Source organism: Heptranchias perlo, chromosome 8, assembly GCF_035084215.1.
Source record: "Heptranchias perlo isolate sHepPer1 chromosome 8, sHepPer1.hap1, whole genome shotgun sequence".
NCBI classification, from domain to species: Eukaryota; Metazoa; Chordata; class Chondrichthyes; order Hexanchiformes; family Hexanchidae; genus Heptranchias; species Heptranchias perlo.
In genome coordinates, this window is record NC_090332.1 from 23,019,443 (window position 1) to 23,040,136 (window position 20,694).

Here is a 20,694-nt window from a genome sequence, read left to right on the forward strand (position 1 = left end):
AGAAAGCAGATTTTTGCAGGCAAATTTTGAATCAAGCAAGGAAAGACAGGTTAAGCTTGAACTTAAATCTTTATGGCACTCACTAAAGTTGATTCTCTGGGACAGGGGGAGCTAGTGCAGTGTGGCAAGAACATGTGTGATAAAGATATGAGCCTTAGTGCAGGTAGGACAAGGCCTGCGGCATTCTGATTGACTTGTAATTTATGGATGGTGGAAGTGGGGAAGCCAGTGAGGAGAACATTGGGGAATTCCAGCTGTGATGTGGGAAAGGTAGGGGCAGAGATGGGCAATGTTGCAGAGGTGAAAATAAGCAGTTTGAGGGTAGATCAGATTTGGGAAAGGAAACTGAACTTGGTAGTCAAGCAGTGTACGAAAACTCTGCAACTCTGATCTTAGCCTGAATTGGCAGCTGGAAAGGCAGATGGATTTGAGACAAAGATGCATAGTTATTTGTGTGATTGGAATATAATTGTTTTGGTTTTACTGATATTCAGCTGGAGGAAGTTTTATTCCAGAACATAACATACAATTAAACAAGGCAGCACACATTCAAACTGTTAAATGGAAATTTTGGAGTGATGCTAGGAAGTTCTTTACACAAATTGTGATCAACAAATGGTAGCAGAGGCAAAAACTCTGAAATAATTTAAGAAAAATGGGTAGATGGTTGTGATCGCTAGATTATAGGCTTTCTCCAGATGGCCTAGGAGAGGTTGAATGCCTTCATGATCCTTGTTCATATGAAGTAAATGATGAGACAGTGAGCACCAAATTCAGACTATGTGGTTCAAACCTGAAGGAATGATCATAAAGTGGAGGCCCACAAATAGATGGGGAAATTAGAGGGAGAATCATTCACCAGACTGCTCCCATGCCTTCATGGTTTCCAGTTTTGGGTGACATTAGGATGGTAAATGAGGTTTCCTACCTAAATGACGAAGGACTGTACTACACAAAAAAGGATACTGGAAAACAGCTTAAAAAGGGTGGCATCTCCCTCTAAAAAAGAATCTACCATCGCTTTGACCATTATATTAATAGTAATATATTCAATTAGTAACAATGGAATAAGTAATTATGCTGAAAGAAATTATATCTCTGACGAGCATTTTGTTTTAGACGGGGATCTTGCAAATTGCATTGTGGCTTTTTACGGAGTTGCTGCGACTCCGTTTTAAATCTCAGCGCTGCTCTGATTAGATGAGGTCACTTTATTGTCACATGATATCTGCGGCGGTGCTACAATGACTATCTCTATTTGTGCTATGGGAAGCACTCGCCCTCGTGCTCTCCTGACTGGCGAACCGCGGCCCATCCGTGCTAGTGAGCGGTGGAGTGGGCTGTCAATCACCTGACGTCTCTCCCCCCACTCCTCTCCCTCACTCCTTGCCCAGGCTAAGTTCGGCTGCTTGTACAATATAGCCGGACTGGAGTGAGTAGACGGTGGGAGAAGGAAGGAAGAGAGAGAGAGAGAGAGAGGGGAAAGGAGGACACAAATAAAGTACTGGAGCATGGAGTTTTAAATATTGATATTCAAATCGTTACTGCATGTGGAAGGAAATGCAGATGTGTCAAACTCTCCTGATTTAGAATAACTGAGTGCGAAGCTTCCTATTTGTGTATGTTTTCAGACCGCTTGTCCTCTGACACCTTTATATCTTCCTGTCAGTCGGATTGAGGCGAGGGGAAAGTCGCTGCTAATTTTCCTTCTTAAAAAAAACAAGGTTTTTTGTTACTGGGGGAATGCAGTTGTTTGAGAACCGCAGGACGCGTTGAACATGTGGAAAATGGCACCTTTGGCATGTCCTGGTGGAAGGGTGATTCTGAAGCAATGAGCTGCCCGCACCATGGCCAATGGAACGGGTCCGAGGAGTATGTTAAAGTGCGTGGTGATCGGAGACGGGGCGGTGGGGAAAACTTGTTTGCTGATGAGCTACGCGAACGACGCTTTTCCAGAGGAATATGTGCCGACTGTGTTCGACCATTATGCGGGTAATAGTTTTTTATATAGAAATATGTATGTATAATTGTCATTTGATTTTTTTGGGGGGAGGGGGAAGAGATGTTTTAATTTTTTTCAAATTCATTCCAGCTCATAAAGCTGCACGCGAACTTTTGGAAAGTTTCAGTAAAGTTTCAAGGTCTGGTTATAGTCTTTTTCAACCAGACGTCTGCCTTTTTGATGCATGTTCCATCCGCTAGTAATTAAAAACATTTGCTACATTATTCTGTAAGTTTCTGTAGTATTTCCATGTAACTAGTAAAATGTACATTCTTTTCCTGTTTGGACAGTCACTGTCACGGTGGGAGGTAAACAATATCTCCTTGGACTTTATGATACTGCAGGACAGGTGAGTTGAGTTTTTATTTTTTTACATCTTTCAAGAAAAGGGAATATGTTTGTTTTTTTTCTTGTGCATGCTGTAGGATGTACGTATTTTATTGTGGGGAAGTTTAGCAGTCTCTGTAATAACATGTCTTATGTCTGAACTAGACACATGATTTGTTTCCTTAGTCTGAGTGAAATGTCTTTATTTTCTTTTGACTGAATTCCTTGAGGGGATTTATGTAAGTTGTAATCATGTCGATGATATAAACAGTGGCCCAGAATTTGCAGGGAAAATAATGGAGTTCATGGCACTTGCCATTATTAGTGCGTGAGAAATCCAGCAATTTGTGGTGAGGAAGAGATACACCTTGTTTTGCGAATCGCCACAAATTGCTGAATGATTTGCGCCATTCCGCCAGTAGCCTCGCTAAAACGAGATCTCGCTGTCAATCTCCCCATGAGTTTCAAGAAATTGCTGGATTTGTGCCATAAATACTAATTAAACTCACCACAGAAAGTTAGAGCTGCTATTTCATGATGTGAAGACTCTTTTAATGACGAGATTTATGTTCCTGCAATGCCACTCAACCTTGGAGGCCCAGAAAGGGAACAATTGAATCTGTAGAGTCTCACTCCTGCAGGTAGTAAATCGTTCCTAGAGGATTTTAAATTTTGTATTTTTTATTTGTTTTCATACTATTCCTTTCTGGGTTTTTTTCCTCTCTTAATCCAATCTTTCTTTCCCTCCTTTTTTATTTCTCTTTCCGTATCTTAATTTGACTTTAATTCATCCTATTTCCTTCTCCCTCATTTGCTCTGTTTCTCTATCCTTAAATTTCATTGGTTAAGGAAATAGACTGTTAGTCCCGTCATTCACCAAGATCCTAGATGCCCTGTTGATCTCACTGCGTTGTTAGCAATTTGCACTTCCAGCAATTTGTGGCGCTAAAAATTTTGGAGCTGAAGGGTGAGGAAAGAAATCCAACTCACGGGGCACGCTGCGAGGTGCCCGTTCCAGCAAATTTTGGCCCATTATGTTTGTCAATGGTTGAACTGCATTTAATATCTCAATCAGGGTACCTATTTTTTTTCAAATGTTGTATTATGTAGTGGTTTGTCAGAGATGGACCAAGAAAGTTGGATATGTGTGGATAATGGTGATACCAGTTGGGAAGAAATTGGGATTTGGTAAACATACTTTGTTCGGTTTATGTGTGTCTTTACTTGTTCATAGAAACAAAGAAACTTTGATTAATTTAACTTTTTGTGAGCCACACAGTGCTATGGATATGTATTGTTAACATTTCCCCCCATTGATGTTATGTTTTGGGTAGAAAAGTAGTTTATGTGGTGAAAATTTAAACTGTTAACTTTAAAAGCTACAAAATTGCATACTTGGGTTAAAAGTGAATAGAGCATGCTGACAGATTGCTGGTGATGTAAATATTCAGTTAAATCATTTGAATATGTGAACACTTTTTTATATAATAAAACAATATTTTTTTATCAAGTTTGTGACATGTATGTTTTGGCTGTGTTTTTCATTTAATAGTAGCTGGATATTTTTTCCCAATTTTAAGTTTTGTAATAATGTCCAGTGTCTTCTGTAGAATGATCACATTAAATGTGTGCGCGTATACAGATAATTCAGTGATTTTTTTTTGGACTAATTTTTTAAATTATCCAATCACTAATGTAAATAACACATTGGGAATTTAGTGGTTTAAAATGTATTCAAATTAAGCCACTTTGAATTGAGAAGAGTAGACTGTAGTGCTACACTCTGCAACAACGTAACCTTGTAGTAGGCTTGCAAAAACAGATATTTGGTCATTGGCCATCGTAACATTCCAATCAAATATCTCAATAATGAGGGTGATGCTAAGTTAGGTTGTTAAACTGCTGTAGTAGCCAGCTATATCTTTTTAGTTAAACTTTTGTTTGCAGTCAACTTTAATAGGTACAACTTTAGACAATTCTAATAAACACAAGGCTTTTTCAAATTAAAACGCTGGGATTTAGCTGAAAAGGCCAACTGCCTATTTTGCAACATTGCAGGCACTTTCTGTTGTGCTTAGTTGGAGGTTTGTTTAAGTACTGTACATCCTTGAGTTACCAGCAGTACCTGACTAATGTTTTAAAAATAAATGTTACAAATTCAATTTGAGTGTATGATACTTACATGTGAGCTTGAGATCTTGGTTATGCTGCACTAAACCCATTATGTTTTGGTCTTCATTTGTGGCGTGTGGGATTTACATTGGTTTTAATAGTGACCATGGTCTTTGTACATACTTAGAAACTAAAGGCTGTGTATTAGATTCCTGTTTGTAACTTTCTTTTCCCTTGCCATCATTACTTGAGCAAAGCTGGGTGTACTGGTAATGTAATTGCTTTGCTTGCATGCTGAAATTTAAATGGTTTGGGAACAGCCTGTTTTTAAAAATAATATATTTTTAAGGGGCTGGAAATGGAATACCAGAAGAATTTAATAAAATTGGAGTCTGATCAGCCAACCCAAATTGTGACTTTGATGTTAAATATAAGAGATTATCTTGGTAATACAAGGACATATATTATTTAATAATTGTCTGCTGGAATGGTTTCTGTCTGTTTTTAATATACCTTTTTTTTGAGGTAATATTTTGTTTTAATTTGAATGCTTGTTGTCTTCATTGAGGGATAAATTGTGCCAAAAATTAAGATAGACAAATTCAGCAAAAACTGCTGTTTAGGGGCAAGTCCTTGAGAGTGGGAAGATTGCTAATGTTACATGATGGGGAGTAAGTGTTTAGTGTTGTTAAAGGAGGACCCCAAGAAACTCATGCCATAACCAAACAAACAAAAAGAGATTGATCTGGATGCAAGATTTTTTTTTGAAGTAAAACGAATCACAATTTTCTACTGAAGTTAAAACTTTGGATGTTTATAAAACTGTTCTAAGTTGTAGCAGAGAAAATTGGAATTGTTGCAGCAAGCATTCATTGCAAAAGAACTTTTCCTGCTGAAACTGGATTTTGATCCATTAACATCTGCAGAAAGCATGGTCTCAGCTAGTATGGGTCTGGTTAATAAAGTTGTAGAAGGGGTCACAGTGCTTTTTTTATTTGCAAATGCTAGTATCCATACCCTAGAGTTATTACCTGAAAAAATGAAACTCTTGGGAACTTTCCTGTGTTTTGTCTCAAAGAAGCTGTATTTAAAGTACTATCTATAGTAGAATATTTATATACCTACTGACTTCAAAGGTATGATAACTGAATAAGCTTGAAAATTATACTTCTTTTGAGTTTGAGAACAAAAAACCTTCCCATACACATTTATCTTTCGTAACATACTTTTTAAAAACCCTGCTTCACTTGAGTTTTTCTTTCCCTAGCCATCTATGAATTGACATTTTGATATTTGTAGGAATGCAACCACATGCTCCCCATCTATTTTTGTGTCAGGCAGATGGTTTTGATTGACTCACACTGCCATGATTAAGAGTACGAGCATGAAAGCAACAGATGGTCAATTACTTTACAATTGGAAACCTAATAATTTTAAATTTATATATTCTGGCACAGTTTTTTCCTAAAGTTAAAAAGATTATTAGACTATGTTTATATATGTTCAAAATGTGTGCATTATTTTTTCAGAGCAGCTTATCCCTGTAAATATAAGGTTTTATTTTTCACCACTTTCCCAAGTTAAGCCTCTGAGAGGGGTTTTAAATATCTTTGAATTGTACAGCTTGTGCTTAGCAAGCTTTTAATCTTGAGCTTAGCCTTTAAACTAATTAAATGTAGCTTTATTTTTCCTACTTTCACATGAAACTTTTATAGCAATTCTGTTTTATTCCTGTTTGTGCAAATACAGCTCACTGCAGTTCTGAATGTTTTGAATTATGTGATATTTAAATTCCATATTTAAATACACTTTTGTGCATTCCAGTTGCAATGGCTTCAATTGCTTGTCAAAACTGTTTAAGTTATGAATTCAGATTCACTTTGCTCAGCAACTTCTGCTGATGGATACCATAGTGTATAGTGCAAATGAATTGAGCAGATGCCCTTTAAGGAAAATTCATATTTGATTTGTCCTTCTCCCTCTCCTCCATACCCCTCCCCCCCCCCCCCCCCCCCCCATCTTCCCCCTTCAACACTAGTCTGATGCAAAAACAGAAAACGTCACATCACATCCATGGTTGTTCCTTGACATAAATTCTTTCTCTATTCAATCATTTCTCCAGTCCACATAATTGAGTTAAGTCTTGATTGGCCAGGACAAAGCTTGATTAATGGGTAAATTTAACAATATCAGGTTTTAGTTTTGAGTGGCAGAACTTGAGTATTCCTAAAATAAAAATTGAAAGTGATAGAAGTGAGTTACTGCAGATTTATATCTGAAGTCTGATGAAATGAATGGACTGTGTACAAAGATTTTTTGAAAAAACATATTAATGTATTGTCTTCATGGTTAAACAGAATTAAATGTTTTAAGGCATATTGTATGTGTTTTTAATATCACTTAATTTTATATCCAAATTGTTTTGTTTGGGCAGGGTAAGAATAAACCTTTTAAGGTTATATTTTAGGGCTGGAGAATAACACTACTATGGCCTTAGTTTTTGAATGGATTTGGCTAGACAAAACCAAATTGCATTTTCACTGTCATCAGAGCAGTTTGTTCCTTCTTATAATCCAGTTACCAACTTGTGAAAAGTGAATTTAAATCAAAGCAGCTCTCATCCCTTACAAAAATGGTCTGTTTTCATAGGTATAATATGCTAAAAGTGTTCCTTTTTAGTTTTTGCTGTCACTACCATACGATTCTCCGACCTTTTTCTTTTAAGGGGGTGTGTACTACAACTCCAAATAGTTCTGTTCTTGGCTCCAGAATTATTAAACTAAAGAAAGATGGTTGTGCCGGCTGCCCCAAATGGTACAAGTTGTGCCTCTTATATTGTCTTTCTGTTTCAGTTCAGCTGACCAGATTGGATTCTAAGAATGTCAGTGTGTGAAATGATTTTAATAGGAGTCTTGTCTTTGGCATTTTCTTCCAGTGGTGGGAAGCTCAACCCAAAGGCCCAGCTAAAAGCTGGTATAGAGGAGTAGGTTACTGTGCCAGTCTCTCACACCACAGAGCCACAATCCTAATGGCATGAAATGGCTCACTGGGCAATACTAGTAAAATTTTGTTTAGTCAATATATGTAGTCATTACTTGCTCACCTGTCTGAGAAACAGCTAACATACTATAAGGCCAAAATGTTAGCTTTTCAGATCATGTGAGTCTGTACTACAGTAATTTCAATTATTTTTCATTATGTAATTCGTACGAACTCACTTGATTCATACTGGTATATATCTGTGTGTGTTTCTGCATTTCTCATTATGGAAAATGGATTTGACTGAAAGGATATGACTAGAAGAATGAATGCAATGTTTATAACTTTTTTATTTTTCCTGTAAAATGTCCCACATGCTCTTATTTTGAGGCAAAAATATTTAACTTTAATGAAAGCAGAAAGTGTTAGAAGTACATAGCAGGCCAATCAGTGTCATAAAAGGAAAGACAGGCTATTGAGTATTGACCCTTCTGAGGAAGGAGCAGTACCTGAAATATTAACCTATCTTTTTCTTTTAAAGATACAGATGGAGTTGCTCTGTATTTCTAGCATTTCCTGTTTTTATTTCAGATTTCCAGCATTTGCAGTTTTTTCTTAACAATTACAATTACTTTGCTTTCTTAGGAAGATTATGACCGTCTGAGACCTTTGTCTTATCCTATGACTGATGTCTTCCTGATCTGCTTCTCGGTTGTGAATCCAGCCTCATTTCAGAACGTAAGGGAAGAGTGGGTGCCTGAACTTAAAGAATATGCACCAAATGTTCCATTCTTATTAGTTGGAACACAGGTACATCAATTTTGCAACTTAAATAACTTATCCTGGCAAAGTTTGTCCAATGTGTCTACAGTTTAAAATAGTAAGCAACAGCAAGCTTTGTTAAGCACAGATCAATGGTTATTTCCTGTCTTTACAACTTAGACCTTGGGTTCCCTTCCCCTGAGTTTGATAGTCAAATGTTGTAATGCCTTTTCTTAACAGCTCTGATTTCCAACCAGATGTTTTTGGTTTGCTGACTGGGGTAACTTGAATTCACTTGGCACAAGGAATAAGGTTTGTTAGTTGTAGTGGGCAGGGCAGTTACTTTAGTCTATGTTTCCCACGTTACTTACCATGCTGAGTTGCCCTAATACAAGTATATTTTAGTTAAACATGAAGCAGCATTCGTGACAGTTGGCCTACAGCCTGGACTGTTCAACTTTGTCAGATGAAAGAGATTTGGGGGGGGTGGAGGGGGATTAGAAATGGGTAAAACTCAGCTTGTGCTCTTAAAGTATTACAGTGGAGCTCTCAAGCATTATTACTGAATTTAAAAGAAAAAAGCCTAAACTTGACTCGGTCTTTATATCATTGTAATTTTTTCCGATAACAAGAATTTGGTGCAGAATTGAGTGCCACAAAATACTGTTAGTTCACTTAATAAATGCTTCAGAGTATCTTTAAATCATGCAAATCAGACACTTATTGCTGATTAATGCAGCAAATCTGTAAACTAATGGGTGAACAATAAATCTTCAACAGTGCCACAACTGTAGCAGTACAAATGTGTCTTTGCTGGAGTTAATTCATCAGGTTTTATTCTTGGGTGACTTTGGCAAATCTATTATATGGGCAAAAGGAAACAAAATGCTAAATGACAATGGAGGCAAATTTTTGGTTTTACTATTTCAATCTTCAATTTTCTGCTAATGGTATGCTGGTGAGAGAAAAAGATTTAAAATTATAGGATGTATTGAGCTGGTCACTTGACAAAAAAAAAGTTTATTTTGGAAATGTTCCAAGCCTAGTTGAACAAAATATATGGCAAGATGTATAATATTGTATACATTGTGTAAGCAATCTACTAAACAATTTGATTTTATATTTGGGTTACTGTAAATTAATGGTCATCTGTATTTTAATGTTTCATTAGTCATCAGGATATTAGATAGCAAGCATATGATTGTTCAGGAGATCAAGCACAATTTAATGATTGGTAACATAGCCTACGGAGGGAGCCTTTGGTTTAGTGATAGCATTTCTACCTCTGAGTCAGAGGCTGAAGGGTTTGAGCCCAGCTCCAGACAGGCTTGGTGAGTGGTGACTAGAATACGGTCTCTAAATACTGGGGCGACATCTGGCAGGATACCCACGTCTGAAAGGAGTGACCACTGACTCAGTGCTAATATTCTCGCCTTTGAGTCAGAAAGGTTGGGTTCGGGCCCCGCTCCAGAGAGCAGACAGCTGTAAATACTGGGTGTGAATCACATGAGAGTTGAGTTAGGACCTGACCTAGGAAAGAACACAACAAATGGATAGAATATAGCCCATGCGGTGTGAAATTGGCTTAGTATATTCTGTTAAGTTTGAAGGAACCATTAAAATACCTTCAGTATTCTGATTAAAACGATCCATGATTTGTACACACCAACTCTGTGGAATGCTTAGAATGTAGTCAGTAGTCATCCATCAAGAGGTGTGTTGGTGCTTTAACAAGCTGTGCCTTGATGGAGTGGAAGGATACACTTACAGTATGTTGAGTTCTTGGTATTAGCTACATGTCTGTCCACAGTGAAGGAAACTTGGAGTGTACGCTGCCCTAAGGCACCGTTGCACATCTCCTGTTGGCTATCTTGAGTAGTATTGGCAGAGGGCTAGTGAGTGTCTGGGAGAGGTGAATATAAAGAAGGTTAAATACTCTAGCTTTAAATTGAATCTACAAAGAGTTCAGCTACTGGGCGCTTTGGGAATATATATTTAAACTGCCAAACATATTTCCCTCCCTTTAACTGAAAAGGACTACGAAACAAGATCACAATTACTTGACATTTTAACTAATTTAATGGTAAAACTTGTTTTTGCTTTAATCTAACCTTTAGTGGGATTTAATTTTCTCGATCCAAATCCTGTTTTGTTCTATGCAACATTTGGAAGAATGAAGCATGCACCAATTCCATTTTCATTTGTTGCCACACTACATTTGTTTTGTTCAAGGGTCTGTTCTATTGTGAAAATGGCATAAAACAAATTTAGTAAAATAACTCCCATGACCAACAAATGTAACATTAGTGCATCGCTCAGTGGAAGCTGAAATCGCTGTTTTTAAAACTGAGTCCTGTTAATTTTATGTGAAAGATTCCATAAAAGAAGACCACTTCTGGATCCTGAAAACTGCATTGCTGTGGTTTGATAAAGGGCCTGTAAACTTTTTGAATTAAATATGTTGGGTAGAAATTGGACCTCGATGTGCCCATTTTACAGACATAAAACAGGCAGAATGAGGGCCAATTTCGGGCACTAATGTCCTGCATCCCAAGAACACCTGAAAGATGTCCAACCTGATATTGGGATGGGCCATTTTTCAGTAATCCGAGGTGGCTGCCTAAAACAAGAGTTAGGCACCTTCCGTATGCTATTGAGGGGCCTAGCGCATGTTTTAGGACCCTCCTGGAAATTGGGCTGCCTTAAGTGGAGCAGATGTTGGGCCTGCTCTCGCAAGCAACTACCACCAAAAAGTTACATTTTCTTTTTGGTTTGATGTGGATCCAGGAGGAGTAGGAGCGCTCCCCCCAGCTCCACCACACTCTCGAGGGCCGTTACTGGCCTGCATTTGGCCCCTCCTCCCTTCTCCTTTCCAAGCTCTTCAGGCTGCTGCCGGCGAGGCAAGCAGCCCAACACTCACCTTCGTATAAAATGAGTGAGCTGCCTGTGGAGGCAGGACAAGTGCCGAAATAATTTTAGTGAGGCCAAAGGTCCAGTTTTGGGCACAGCACCCGTTTCAGGCCCAAAAATGGGCTTAAAGGAATTTCCACCCTGTTTATCCAGTTTTTGACTTCTGTTTTAAAAACTTTTTTTCCATAATGTTTGTATTCAGAGTAAATTGAAGCTGTTGTAAATACTTGTTCCTTTGTCAGACATAGACTTGTGACAGCAAAAGTAGTTGCTTTTGGATCGGGATGGGAAGAAGGAATGTATTTAGCTTGAGTTGGGCTACTGTAATAAAGGATCATTCAGGACCAGTGAAAATGTTTTGCCACAAAGTTTTGGAATATGAATTTGTTCATGAGCTTTGATTTGTATTACAGTTTCTATCTTTACAACCACCATTTCTCTAATTTGGGATCTGCTAAAATAAACAATTTTTGCTGGGCTTTTAAGTGGCAAAGTTGGAGGGGCAGATTTTTTTTTGGAAATGATATTTCTTCCTGTCGTCGTTTTTTTTTCAAAAAGCAACACTTGCTTGCTTTCTTGTTCTCATGCTCTCTCTTCCATTAATCATGTTTTTTTTGACTGAGTTGAAAAAGTATTTTGTGCGGTTACTTGTACTTCCATAACTGGAGAGTCTGCTAACCAACGTCTTGATAGTGATAAGTATTTGCAGGAATGCCAAGAGCTTTGTGTTGCATCAGTTTCACACAATACCAGATTCAATCGCAAGTTTAGAAACACAGATGCCTAATTATCCTGATGACAGGAATCTTTTTCAGTTTTAAATGGTGCTTGTGAATATATTCTTATCAAAATATTGTCTCTGATTTGTGCAAATTAAAAGTATAAACATTAACACATTTTTAGTAATCAAGGTCTGTGGGAGTTTCATCGACCAAATTTGTGTTTGGGTAATTTCTGTGATAAATGAAATGTAATAAGGTAATTACTAATGACTATTACAAATAAATCCATCACACATTATAGAAGGGCCTAATATATTATTTTTCTGGTGGGAAGACAATCCTGATTCAATTGTCATTGCAAATTGCATCATTCCAACTCTCCTGCCTCCACATGTCCATCCCATGGCTCATTTACTTTTGAGATTTACCCCTTGCTGTGGGAATGGGGTGCTAGAAAATAACTTCTAAATTGGGGAGGGGGTAGGGTGGGGTGGGGTGGAAGAGCTGAATACTTGAATTAATAAACTTTACAAAAGTAATTTTTTGATCTTTAAACTGGTTCTAAGAGTATAATACTCTGGGAATTCTCACTTGAGCCAATTGGATCTCTGCATTTTAATTAGCTATCTTCTAATTCAGTTTGTACACAAACATTTGAGATATTTGAGGAGATTTTGATGTAGAGGACATTTGACAGTCAAAGCATTTTGCCTATACACCCACAGGAATCCACTCTTCAAAGAGCATTCAACCATCCTGTGTTCCCAAGTACAAAATGATGCTAGTACAAAAGGTTTCTTGTTTAATGCATGTTTTCGTCACTATCCAAAATAATTTTAAGATATACGTTCTTGATGGGCAAACTGGCATAAAATGTTAAATGCCAAAGGATGTTTTTAAGTCAAAGCAGAAGGCAAGTTTAGGAGGGAAATTTTCAATGTGAAGTACACCCACGTATATTTTAAAACTCTTTCTATCTTTTGAGTGACTTGTAATTTTCTCGGTTCTAAAGAAAAATGTCTCTTTAGGTCTCCAGACGTGCTATGGTGCTGCACAGCTGATGTCTACGGGCAGCCCTGTCAGTTTTGTGGCTTCATAAGGTCCAACACAGATGGGTGTTTTTTAAAATCCTATGTATGGTGATCTCACTGAAATAATCAACTTGTGCCTCTTACAAGGAGGATGTTGGAGATGTTCTATTCGGGGGAAGGGCAAGATGGGGCTAGTTACAGTTATAATGTTGGAACTAATCTTTGGTTTGGGCTGATTAGTGGCAAGTAACATTCGTGCCACACAAGTTCCAGGCAATGACCATCTCCAACAAGAGAGAGCCTGACCACGTCCTCTTGACATTCAATTGCATTACTATTGCTGAATCCCCCATCCACATCCTGGGGGTCACAATTGACCAAAAACTCAACTGGACCAGCCACATAAATGCTGTGACTACTAGAGTAGGACAGAGGTTGGTTACTAAGCAGTGAATGGCTCACCTCCTGACTTCCCAATGCATCTCCACCATCTACAAAGCACAAGTCAGGAGTGGGATGGATGCAACCACACATGAAGCTCCACGCCATCCGGGACAAGCAGTCTGCTTCATCAGCACCCCATTCACCAGCTTATAGTACCAATGCCTCCATCTTGCCATGTGATTTGAACCCGTAAGAAATATTTGGGCACCAGTAACATGATCAGAACAACAATGTGACAAAACATGGTGATAGGAACCCTCGTGAACTTTGGACATGGTAATGGAAGAAAATTGTCCAACTGGTGTAGCCTGACAGTGGAATCTGTCATTCCATTTGGCAAAATTCAAGTATCAGTTTAAAAAAAATGCTAGTATTTAAAAAGCTGGGAATGTATTTAAAGATGTAATAAAATCTCAACATTTTGATTGGATTGTAATTGAATATTGTATGTGCATATGCAGGCAAAGACTAATTTTCTGTTGCTTGTATACAATTTCAAAATTCAAATGAGTCCTATTTTTTTTTAATGCCACAAATTGGTTACACACTTCAGTTGAGCTCACTGCACTATGATCTACTTTGCTGATCGAAGTATTCTGATTTGAGTCACTGAGTATCACCTCTGAGAACTCGACTGAGATGACTATGTGGGTGAATTGGAGGTCACCTCATCCCATGTCACTGAATGTTTAGGCATTACTGCATCGCCTATTACCTTTTTTAATGTTTCTTTCCAAACCAAATGGGAACAAGATTTGTTGAGTCAGTGTCAAATAATGAACATTAACTTTTCACAATAATTTAATTTTTTTTTTTAAAGATCTATTTTCTCTAAAGTGGTATTCTGGACCTATGTGTGCTTTGCTTAGATCTGTAAAGAGAACACCTCCATAACTTTAGAAAAGCTCTTAAAATTTTAATCTGGTTTCATAAATGCTGCCTTTTCATCAGATACTGGGCCTTGTTTGGAATTAGACATTCTGGGAACTGTTCATGTGTATGGTTTCCAAAAATAAAATGAGAACTTTGTCAATATTTAGAAATTTCAGAACTATTCATTTGATTTTTCTGATTTGTGTTGAGTGACTCACTTGGCCTTTTTAAATTATCTCCAAATCTCTACATTAAAATGTAGAATCATGGACAGTTGGAAGTGATTACAAGGCAAACATCTGGCCGTAGGGTTCATGATATTTGCATGGATGGCTTAGAATGCCTCTGAAACTTGAGATTAGATTACAACTTTGAAATCATTTGTTAGCATCTTCAGAATATATACCACTTTGTTTTTACCTTCGGTCTGATGTGGGTATTTTTTTATTCAAAGTCTGTCTTCGTATTGGAAACCAGGTGTCTGTGTGTCCATGTCCTTGACCATCTTCACACAAGAGGATTAACAACTGACATTATTACTGCAGGTTTATAGAGAAATACCATGCAAGTTTTGTCTGGTTCATATTTTGTGAATTTTTAATTTGGTATGCTTAGCACTGACTTGTTTTGCCAAATACTGCATTAATAGATTACATATGGTATTCCATTTTTTCCCCTTTCAGCATAACTCAGAGGAGCTTCATCAGTTCTAAGTGGAGGTCTGTTTGTTTGGGAGTCAAATGATTGCAAGTACAGCATGTTCATTCAAAAGCAGGGAACCAGATTTCATACTCCAGTCTCTGGGGGCATATCACAACTTCCCTAAGGATCAGATGATTTTTTTTTCATGAAACTATTTGTATTCTAAATAGGGAAAATATTTAGGTCCTTTTTGGAAAGGTCTCCTATTAAATCTCATTGCACTTATTGTTTTGCTTTTTCAAAATGTTTTTGGATGTAAACCTGTGCAGTTTCTTTACTGAAATGAGCCTTGCTTTCTCAAACTCTCTTGCAGGTCTAGTCTGCAGAATCCCTGTAGTATGACCATCTTCCATGTGTACAAATGAAACCTGCATGATGCAACTGCCTTATCAGAAGGTTTTTTGTCCTGTTAATGTAATAAGAACTTAATAAAACAAATGATTGACAGATGTTACTTACACTCTACTGATAAGCAAAGTATTTTTGCACTAAAAATTGAATTAATTATTAGATAATTCAATGTAACACTGCAAATTTGAGATTGAAAATTTAAATGCAGGTAGTTGAATTGATCAACTTTTGAATTGAGTAGACTTTAAAAAAAATGTCCAGATAATGTTATAAGATACTTGTACATTAAGAGCAACTCTCATGCTCTGCATTGCTGAGGGTCCTTATAGAAGCACTGCTATGATCAAGAACTGTTCATAGAAATGTGTCTGACCATGCTGTAGAGAAATGCATTTTGAGACATCAGTGTACTGTGCAACTGTATTGCAACTTATTGGATTATAGCATTTTTGAAAAAAATGTACTCCCTGGTTCCATTAGTTTTGTGGTACTCCAAAAACTGAATATTTTGCTTTGACAGAATAATAACTTCCACCACCCTGCATACTAATAATTGCAATTTTGAAAAATAAAAATTCATTTTTCCAACCCTTATCATACTATAGAAGAATTCAGAATGATGGGTACTCTGAGCTCTAGTAATTCACATCTTGATAAGCCAAGTGCCAGCCCCTTCTAATTGGGTTAGTCCCAGTGAGAATTAGTGCAAAATTATTCTGTACTTGTAGAGATCTGGGTTCTGACTACCCAAATCGATTCTATTTTGATTCAGTCTGTGCTGGAGTCACATCCAGGTACTCTAAATGGAGGACGACGTTAAAATTCGTTGTACCAAACCCACTTCAAAGGGAGGTTCAGAAACTTGTTTTTGAACAAAAGCTCAGTTTGAAATATCTGGAGAATATCTGCAAAAAATAACAAACTTTAAAATTTGTCTGAAATTCACATTTTGTATGGATTGTTTTTCAGATTGACCTTCGTGATGACCCAAGAACTTTAACTAGACTAAATACCTTGAAGGAAAAGCCTGTGACTACAGAGCAAGGGGAGAAGTTGGCAAAGGGGGTACAGTGTCTCACTTAAGATTAGTATCTGGTATTAGTAAACAATTTTACAACACCAAGTTATAGTCCAGCAATTTTATTTTAAATTCACAAGCTTTCGGAGATTTTCTCCTTCCTCAGGCAAATGTTTCAAGATCTCCTTGAAGCCTACGCATTTATACATATTGAACAATAATACATGGTGTTTACAGACTGCCCCTGCAACTGCCCGTTGCCAAGGCAATCACCGTGTTCAGACAGAGAGGTGTTACCTGCAGAACCTCCGAATACACATTCAACAAAAAAACAAACAGGGAAAAAAAACAGAGAAAAAAAAACACAGAGAGGCAGAAACATCCGGAAGGCAGAGAGAGCCAGCAAATGACCCATTATATTAAAAACAGATAACATTTGTTCGCTGGTGGGGTAACGTGTAGCGTGACATGAACCCAAGATCCCGGTTGAGGCCGTCCTCATGGGTGCCAAGTTCCGCACCCATGAGGACGGCCTCAACCGGGATCTTGGGTTCATGTCACGCTACACGTTACCCCACCAGCGAACAAATGTTATCTGTTTTTAATATAATGGGTCATTTGCTGGCTCTCTCTGCCTTCCGGATGTTTCTGCCTCTCTCTGTGTTTTTTTTTCTCTTTTTTTTCCCTGTTTGTTTTTTTGTTGAATGTGTATTCGGAGGTTCTGCAGGTAACACCTCTCTGTCTGAACACGGTGATTGCCTTGGCAACGGGCAGTTGCAGGGGCAGTCTGTAAACACCATGTATTATTGTTCAATATGTATAAATGCGTAGGCTTCAAGGAGATCTTGAAACATTTGCCTGAGGAAGGAGAAAATCTCCGAAAGCTTGTGAATTTAAAATAAAATTGCTGGACTATAACTTGGTGTTGTAAAATTGTTTACAATTGTCAACCCCAGTCCATCACCGGCATCTCCACATCATATCTGGTATTAAACTGCATGTTACTTTCTGGACTGGAAAAGCTGACCATTAGAGTATATCTAAACTTCCTGAGTTTGAAAGATCAAACGTTACATGGTCTAGAGCCCTGGCTGATCCCTACATGTAGAGCAATTTTATTTGTGTGATATGTTAGATGAGCCTTTGCCACAATTGTATCATGAGAAAATATTAGGCATGCAAGTGATTTTTAAAAAAGTATATAATTTATCAAAACCACACTAAGGTTCAAAGGCCAGGCTGTCAGTTGTAGCACACTGATTCATGTAGAATGGTTGAACACTTAGTGAGGGTGGGGAGCAGGGAAAAGAGCTCCTCTCATTACTCAGTTGGTCAATACAGTGGCCATTTAAACTACCACATCTGACATCATGAAACTGTTACTTATTAATGCAAATAGGTCATTTACTCAATGAAATCAGCAGTCTCACTGCAGGCCACTCGGTGGCAGGTGCATGAGTAACTGAAGGAGGAAGTACAATTGCAGCAAAGTCAAACTTGGTTTCTTGGGACATTCAAGGTTTATCCTTGGGTACAGAGTGATGCAAGAGAGTCATTTGTAATTTTAATCTTAATTTTGTACTTGTTTGACCTGTTAGCTGTAAGCAATGATGATCTTAAATGACTATGTAGAACTCTTGACACTTTTGCTTTTCCTCTTCCTCTCCCAGATTCAGTTTACTCTCCTTGGGCTTTGGCAGCAGCATAGGTTCTGACTCACCTGGCTGAGATAGCCTTTTACTGGTGGCATATTGGCTGGTACAATTCACCTCTAACAAAAAGCGCGTGATGATAGCCAGGATCAGCTGTAGAGCCTTTGGGACATTTGTTATGAAAGCATAGCCTTGGAACTGGCTTGTACATTCACTACTGGTTTGAGGACAGGTAGTTGTGTGTTTTGGCTGCGCCCATCCTGGCCAAACCTTGTACCCCACAGTTTGAGGACTACTGCTGTAAGTTCACACAGAGTAGCCACTTGAAAAAGTTACTGGAGAATAAATCAGTACTTTCAGGAGAGACAGGGAGAAAACAAAAATATGGACAGTACAGTGGTTTTGATTATGATATACAGCACCAGGGTTTACTTTCAGGTCATTTTTAAAAATTCTGAATTTGTTTCTGGTCTTTGAAAATAAAACTTAAGTAACTTTAGACTTTATATATTTGTACACTTTTTTTGCAAAATGTAACTCAATTCCTTGTATCCATCTGACAGATTGGAGCATATTGCTATGTGGAGTGTTCAGCTTTAACACAAAAAGGACTGAAGACTGTCTTTGATGAAGCCATAATAGCTATTCTAACTCCAAAGAAAAATGTTTTGAAAAAAAGACTTGGCTCAAGATGTATAAACTGCTGTATGATCACATGAGAGTGAGGATACAGAAAAGGCTGACCCAGTCCACTGTGAAGAACCCTCCAGCAACTATAAAATAGTGCTTGTATTACATATAATGTGTGCATTGCAGCTAAAGATGAAAGTAATCTAGATTCATCATCAACCGCACAAATTTTGTACTGTCTGGAAAAAAAACAGCAAATTGATGTCATATGGAGGAATTTATTTCCCTGGAAGGTACAATGTTAAGATTCTCAGGGGTTGTTTCACTTGCAAAAGCTGTAATTTCTTCCCCCCACTGCCCCTTTTTTAAAATTAGGAAGCAAATCATCCAAGGCATGCCACAAAAAAACTATTCTGTTCTGAAACACTAGTGTTCAAGGAAAAAACATTTTTATTCTACAAAATATAGCCTTGGAGAGATGCCCAATGCGGTTCTGCACAGTTCAGAATGGAGTTGGTTTAACCAAACATATTAAAGCATTCTCAGCAACTGCTGAAATCATCTGCATTTGTACGTGAGGTGTTTCTTGTGCCAATGTATCCAGAATGGCGCGATGACAAGACTGATAGTGAATCCAAGTGTTGCTCCAAGTGTACAGGAAATTGGCCACACCTGTGAAAAGTAACATACGTAATGTTGGGTTGCACATGAAGAAACTGAAGCACAGATTTTAAAGTAACCAAAATTAGTATTTTTTGCCTAACCTGCCTCTAATTAAACATATAAAATTAAATCTATACAGTTCAGATGTCCCATTACTGTACTTGTGCTAGTGATTGAGTTAAACAATTTTTTGTAGTTTAATTTTCAGCAATGCAGCCATTTATAGAGGCACAGAACATTTCTTAAAGATCATGGCAATTTTCTGTAGGTTTCACCTACTTTGGTAAGTGTTATTTAAAGAATGTTAAACACTAACTTATATACCATACCTGTATTAATCAAGGTCTTTCTTGAATTTAAAAATATATAGGAAACATCCTCTTGTATAGAAATGTGAAACACAGCTAAACTCTTAAGAGTTGCAAGCTATATCTAAAATAAAGTTTGACTCATTTCTCCCCCCCCCCCCCCCCCCCTCCTCTCACCTTGAGTGTCCATAAGCTGGATGCTGAGGATTCACCTTTGTAATGTTGTTTAATACCAAAATAAATTTTATTATCTCAGTGTATAGTGGTAAAGTCATTTACGCTGCAGTCTGAAAACTTGTTCATGCCAATGATAGAATGCTCATGGTATTTTGCTGGTGTTATAGGAAAAAATGTAGAATTGGACAACATTAACAAATGGCGTAAAACAGGTGTCAAACTTTAGCAAGCCTGCATATAAACAGCAAGCTAAAGTTCGCATACTGTTCCAAATCTTAAACATAATTAAAAAAATTAAATCACTGAAGACAATGTTTGGTTCCAGGGCCATGCATTTAGGGGTGATGCAGGTGCTTATTTTGCAAGACTGATTTTTAAGTCTGAGTTTCTAAAATCTGTTTTGGCTCAGTGTTTCAGTAGGTATCCTGGTGACACCAAGGGTCCTGCTCCAACTTTACATTTATCATGGAAGTTCTGATCTTTGTATTTTTTACAGCAGTTAAGGAAAAGGGATTTAAGTGTTTCAGTAATACTGTATGCAATGTACATTTGTAAGTGACCAGCACAGGAAAGAAGACTGTTACACATCCCTATCCAACTGCATGAGGGAAAGTAAAAAATGTACAAATAAACAATTTTTTAAAAACAAGACCGCTGTATTTTAATGGCATTTGAAACAAAGGTACGGCTTGTCGCATGTTGCAGTGATCCTGTTAAATTGGAAAAGAGAGGAGGAATCAAACTTGCATCTTAGATTCCGATTGAAACTCATTGTTCTTGGGCGAAAGAATTCCATTCACGTAAGCATGTGCATAAAAGCTCCAACTCAATATAATTAGGAGGATAATGAAAAGGCCAATAGTACCAACAAGTTGTCTTTTAACATAGATCAATGCCACTTATCCAACTGCACTAGCACTCTCAATCCCTTCTCCAGAAATGCATCTAATGGCATCATGATCCCATTTATAGTGTCTACTTTAATGGCCTTTAACTTATTCCACAACTGTTTTCTTTTGAATGAAAAGGTT

At 37.6% G+C, this 20,694-nt stretch overlaps 2 protein-coding genes across 3 annotated transcripts in view; one reads left to right on the forward strand and one right to left on the reverse strand.

Moving 5' to 3' along the window:
• The first annotated feature begins 1,357 nt into the window (after positions 1–1,357).
• On the forward strand, positions 1,358–20,312 carry rhoq (ras homolog family member Q). The gene is made up of 5 exons (XM_067988793.1): positions 1,358–1,992; positions 2,293–2,351; positions 8,066–8,230; positions 16,185–16,280; positions 18,449–20,312. The coding sequence occupies exons 1-5, from the start codon at positions 1,848–1,850 to the stop codon at positions 18,602–18,604; spliced, it is 621 nt and encodes a 206-aa protein (XP_067844894.1). The 5' UTR covers positions 1,358–1,847; the 3' UTR covers positions 18,605–20,312.
• Positions 18,948–20,694, reverse strand: part of pigf (phosphatidylinositol glycan anchor biosynthesis, class F) — a 34,416-nt gene continuing 32,669 nt past the window's right edge. For both annotated transcript variants that reach the window (XM_067988792.1, XM_067988791.1), the window contains one exon: positions 18,948–19,187. In XM_067988792.1, the coding sequence (XP_067844893.1) occupies positions 19,074–19,187 (114 nt within the window). In that variant the 3' untranslated portion in view covers positions 18,948–19,073. The remainder of the gene's footprint in view (positions 19,188–20,694) is intronic.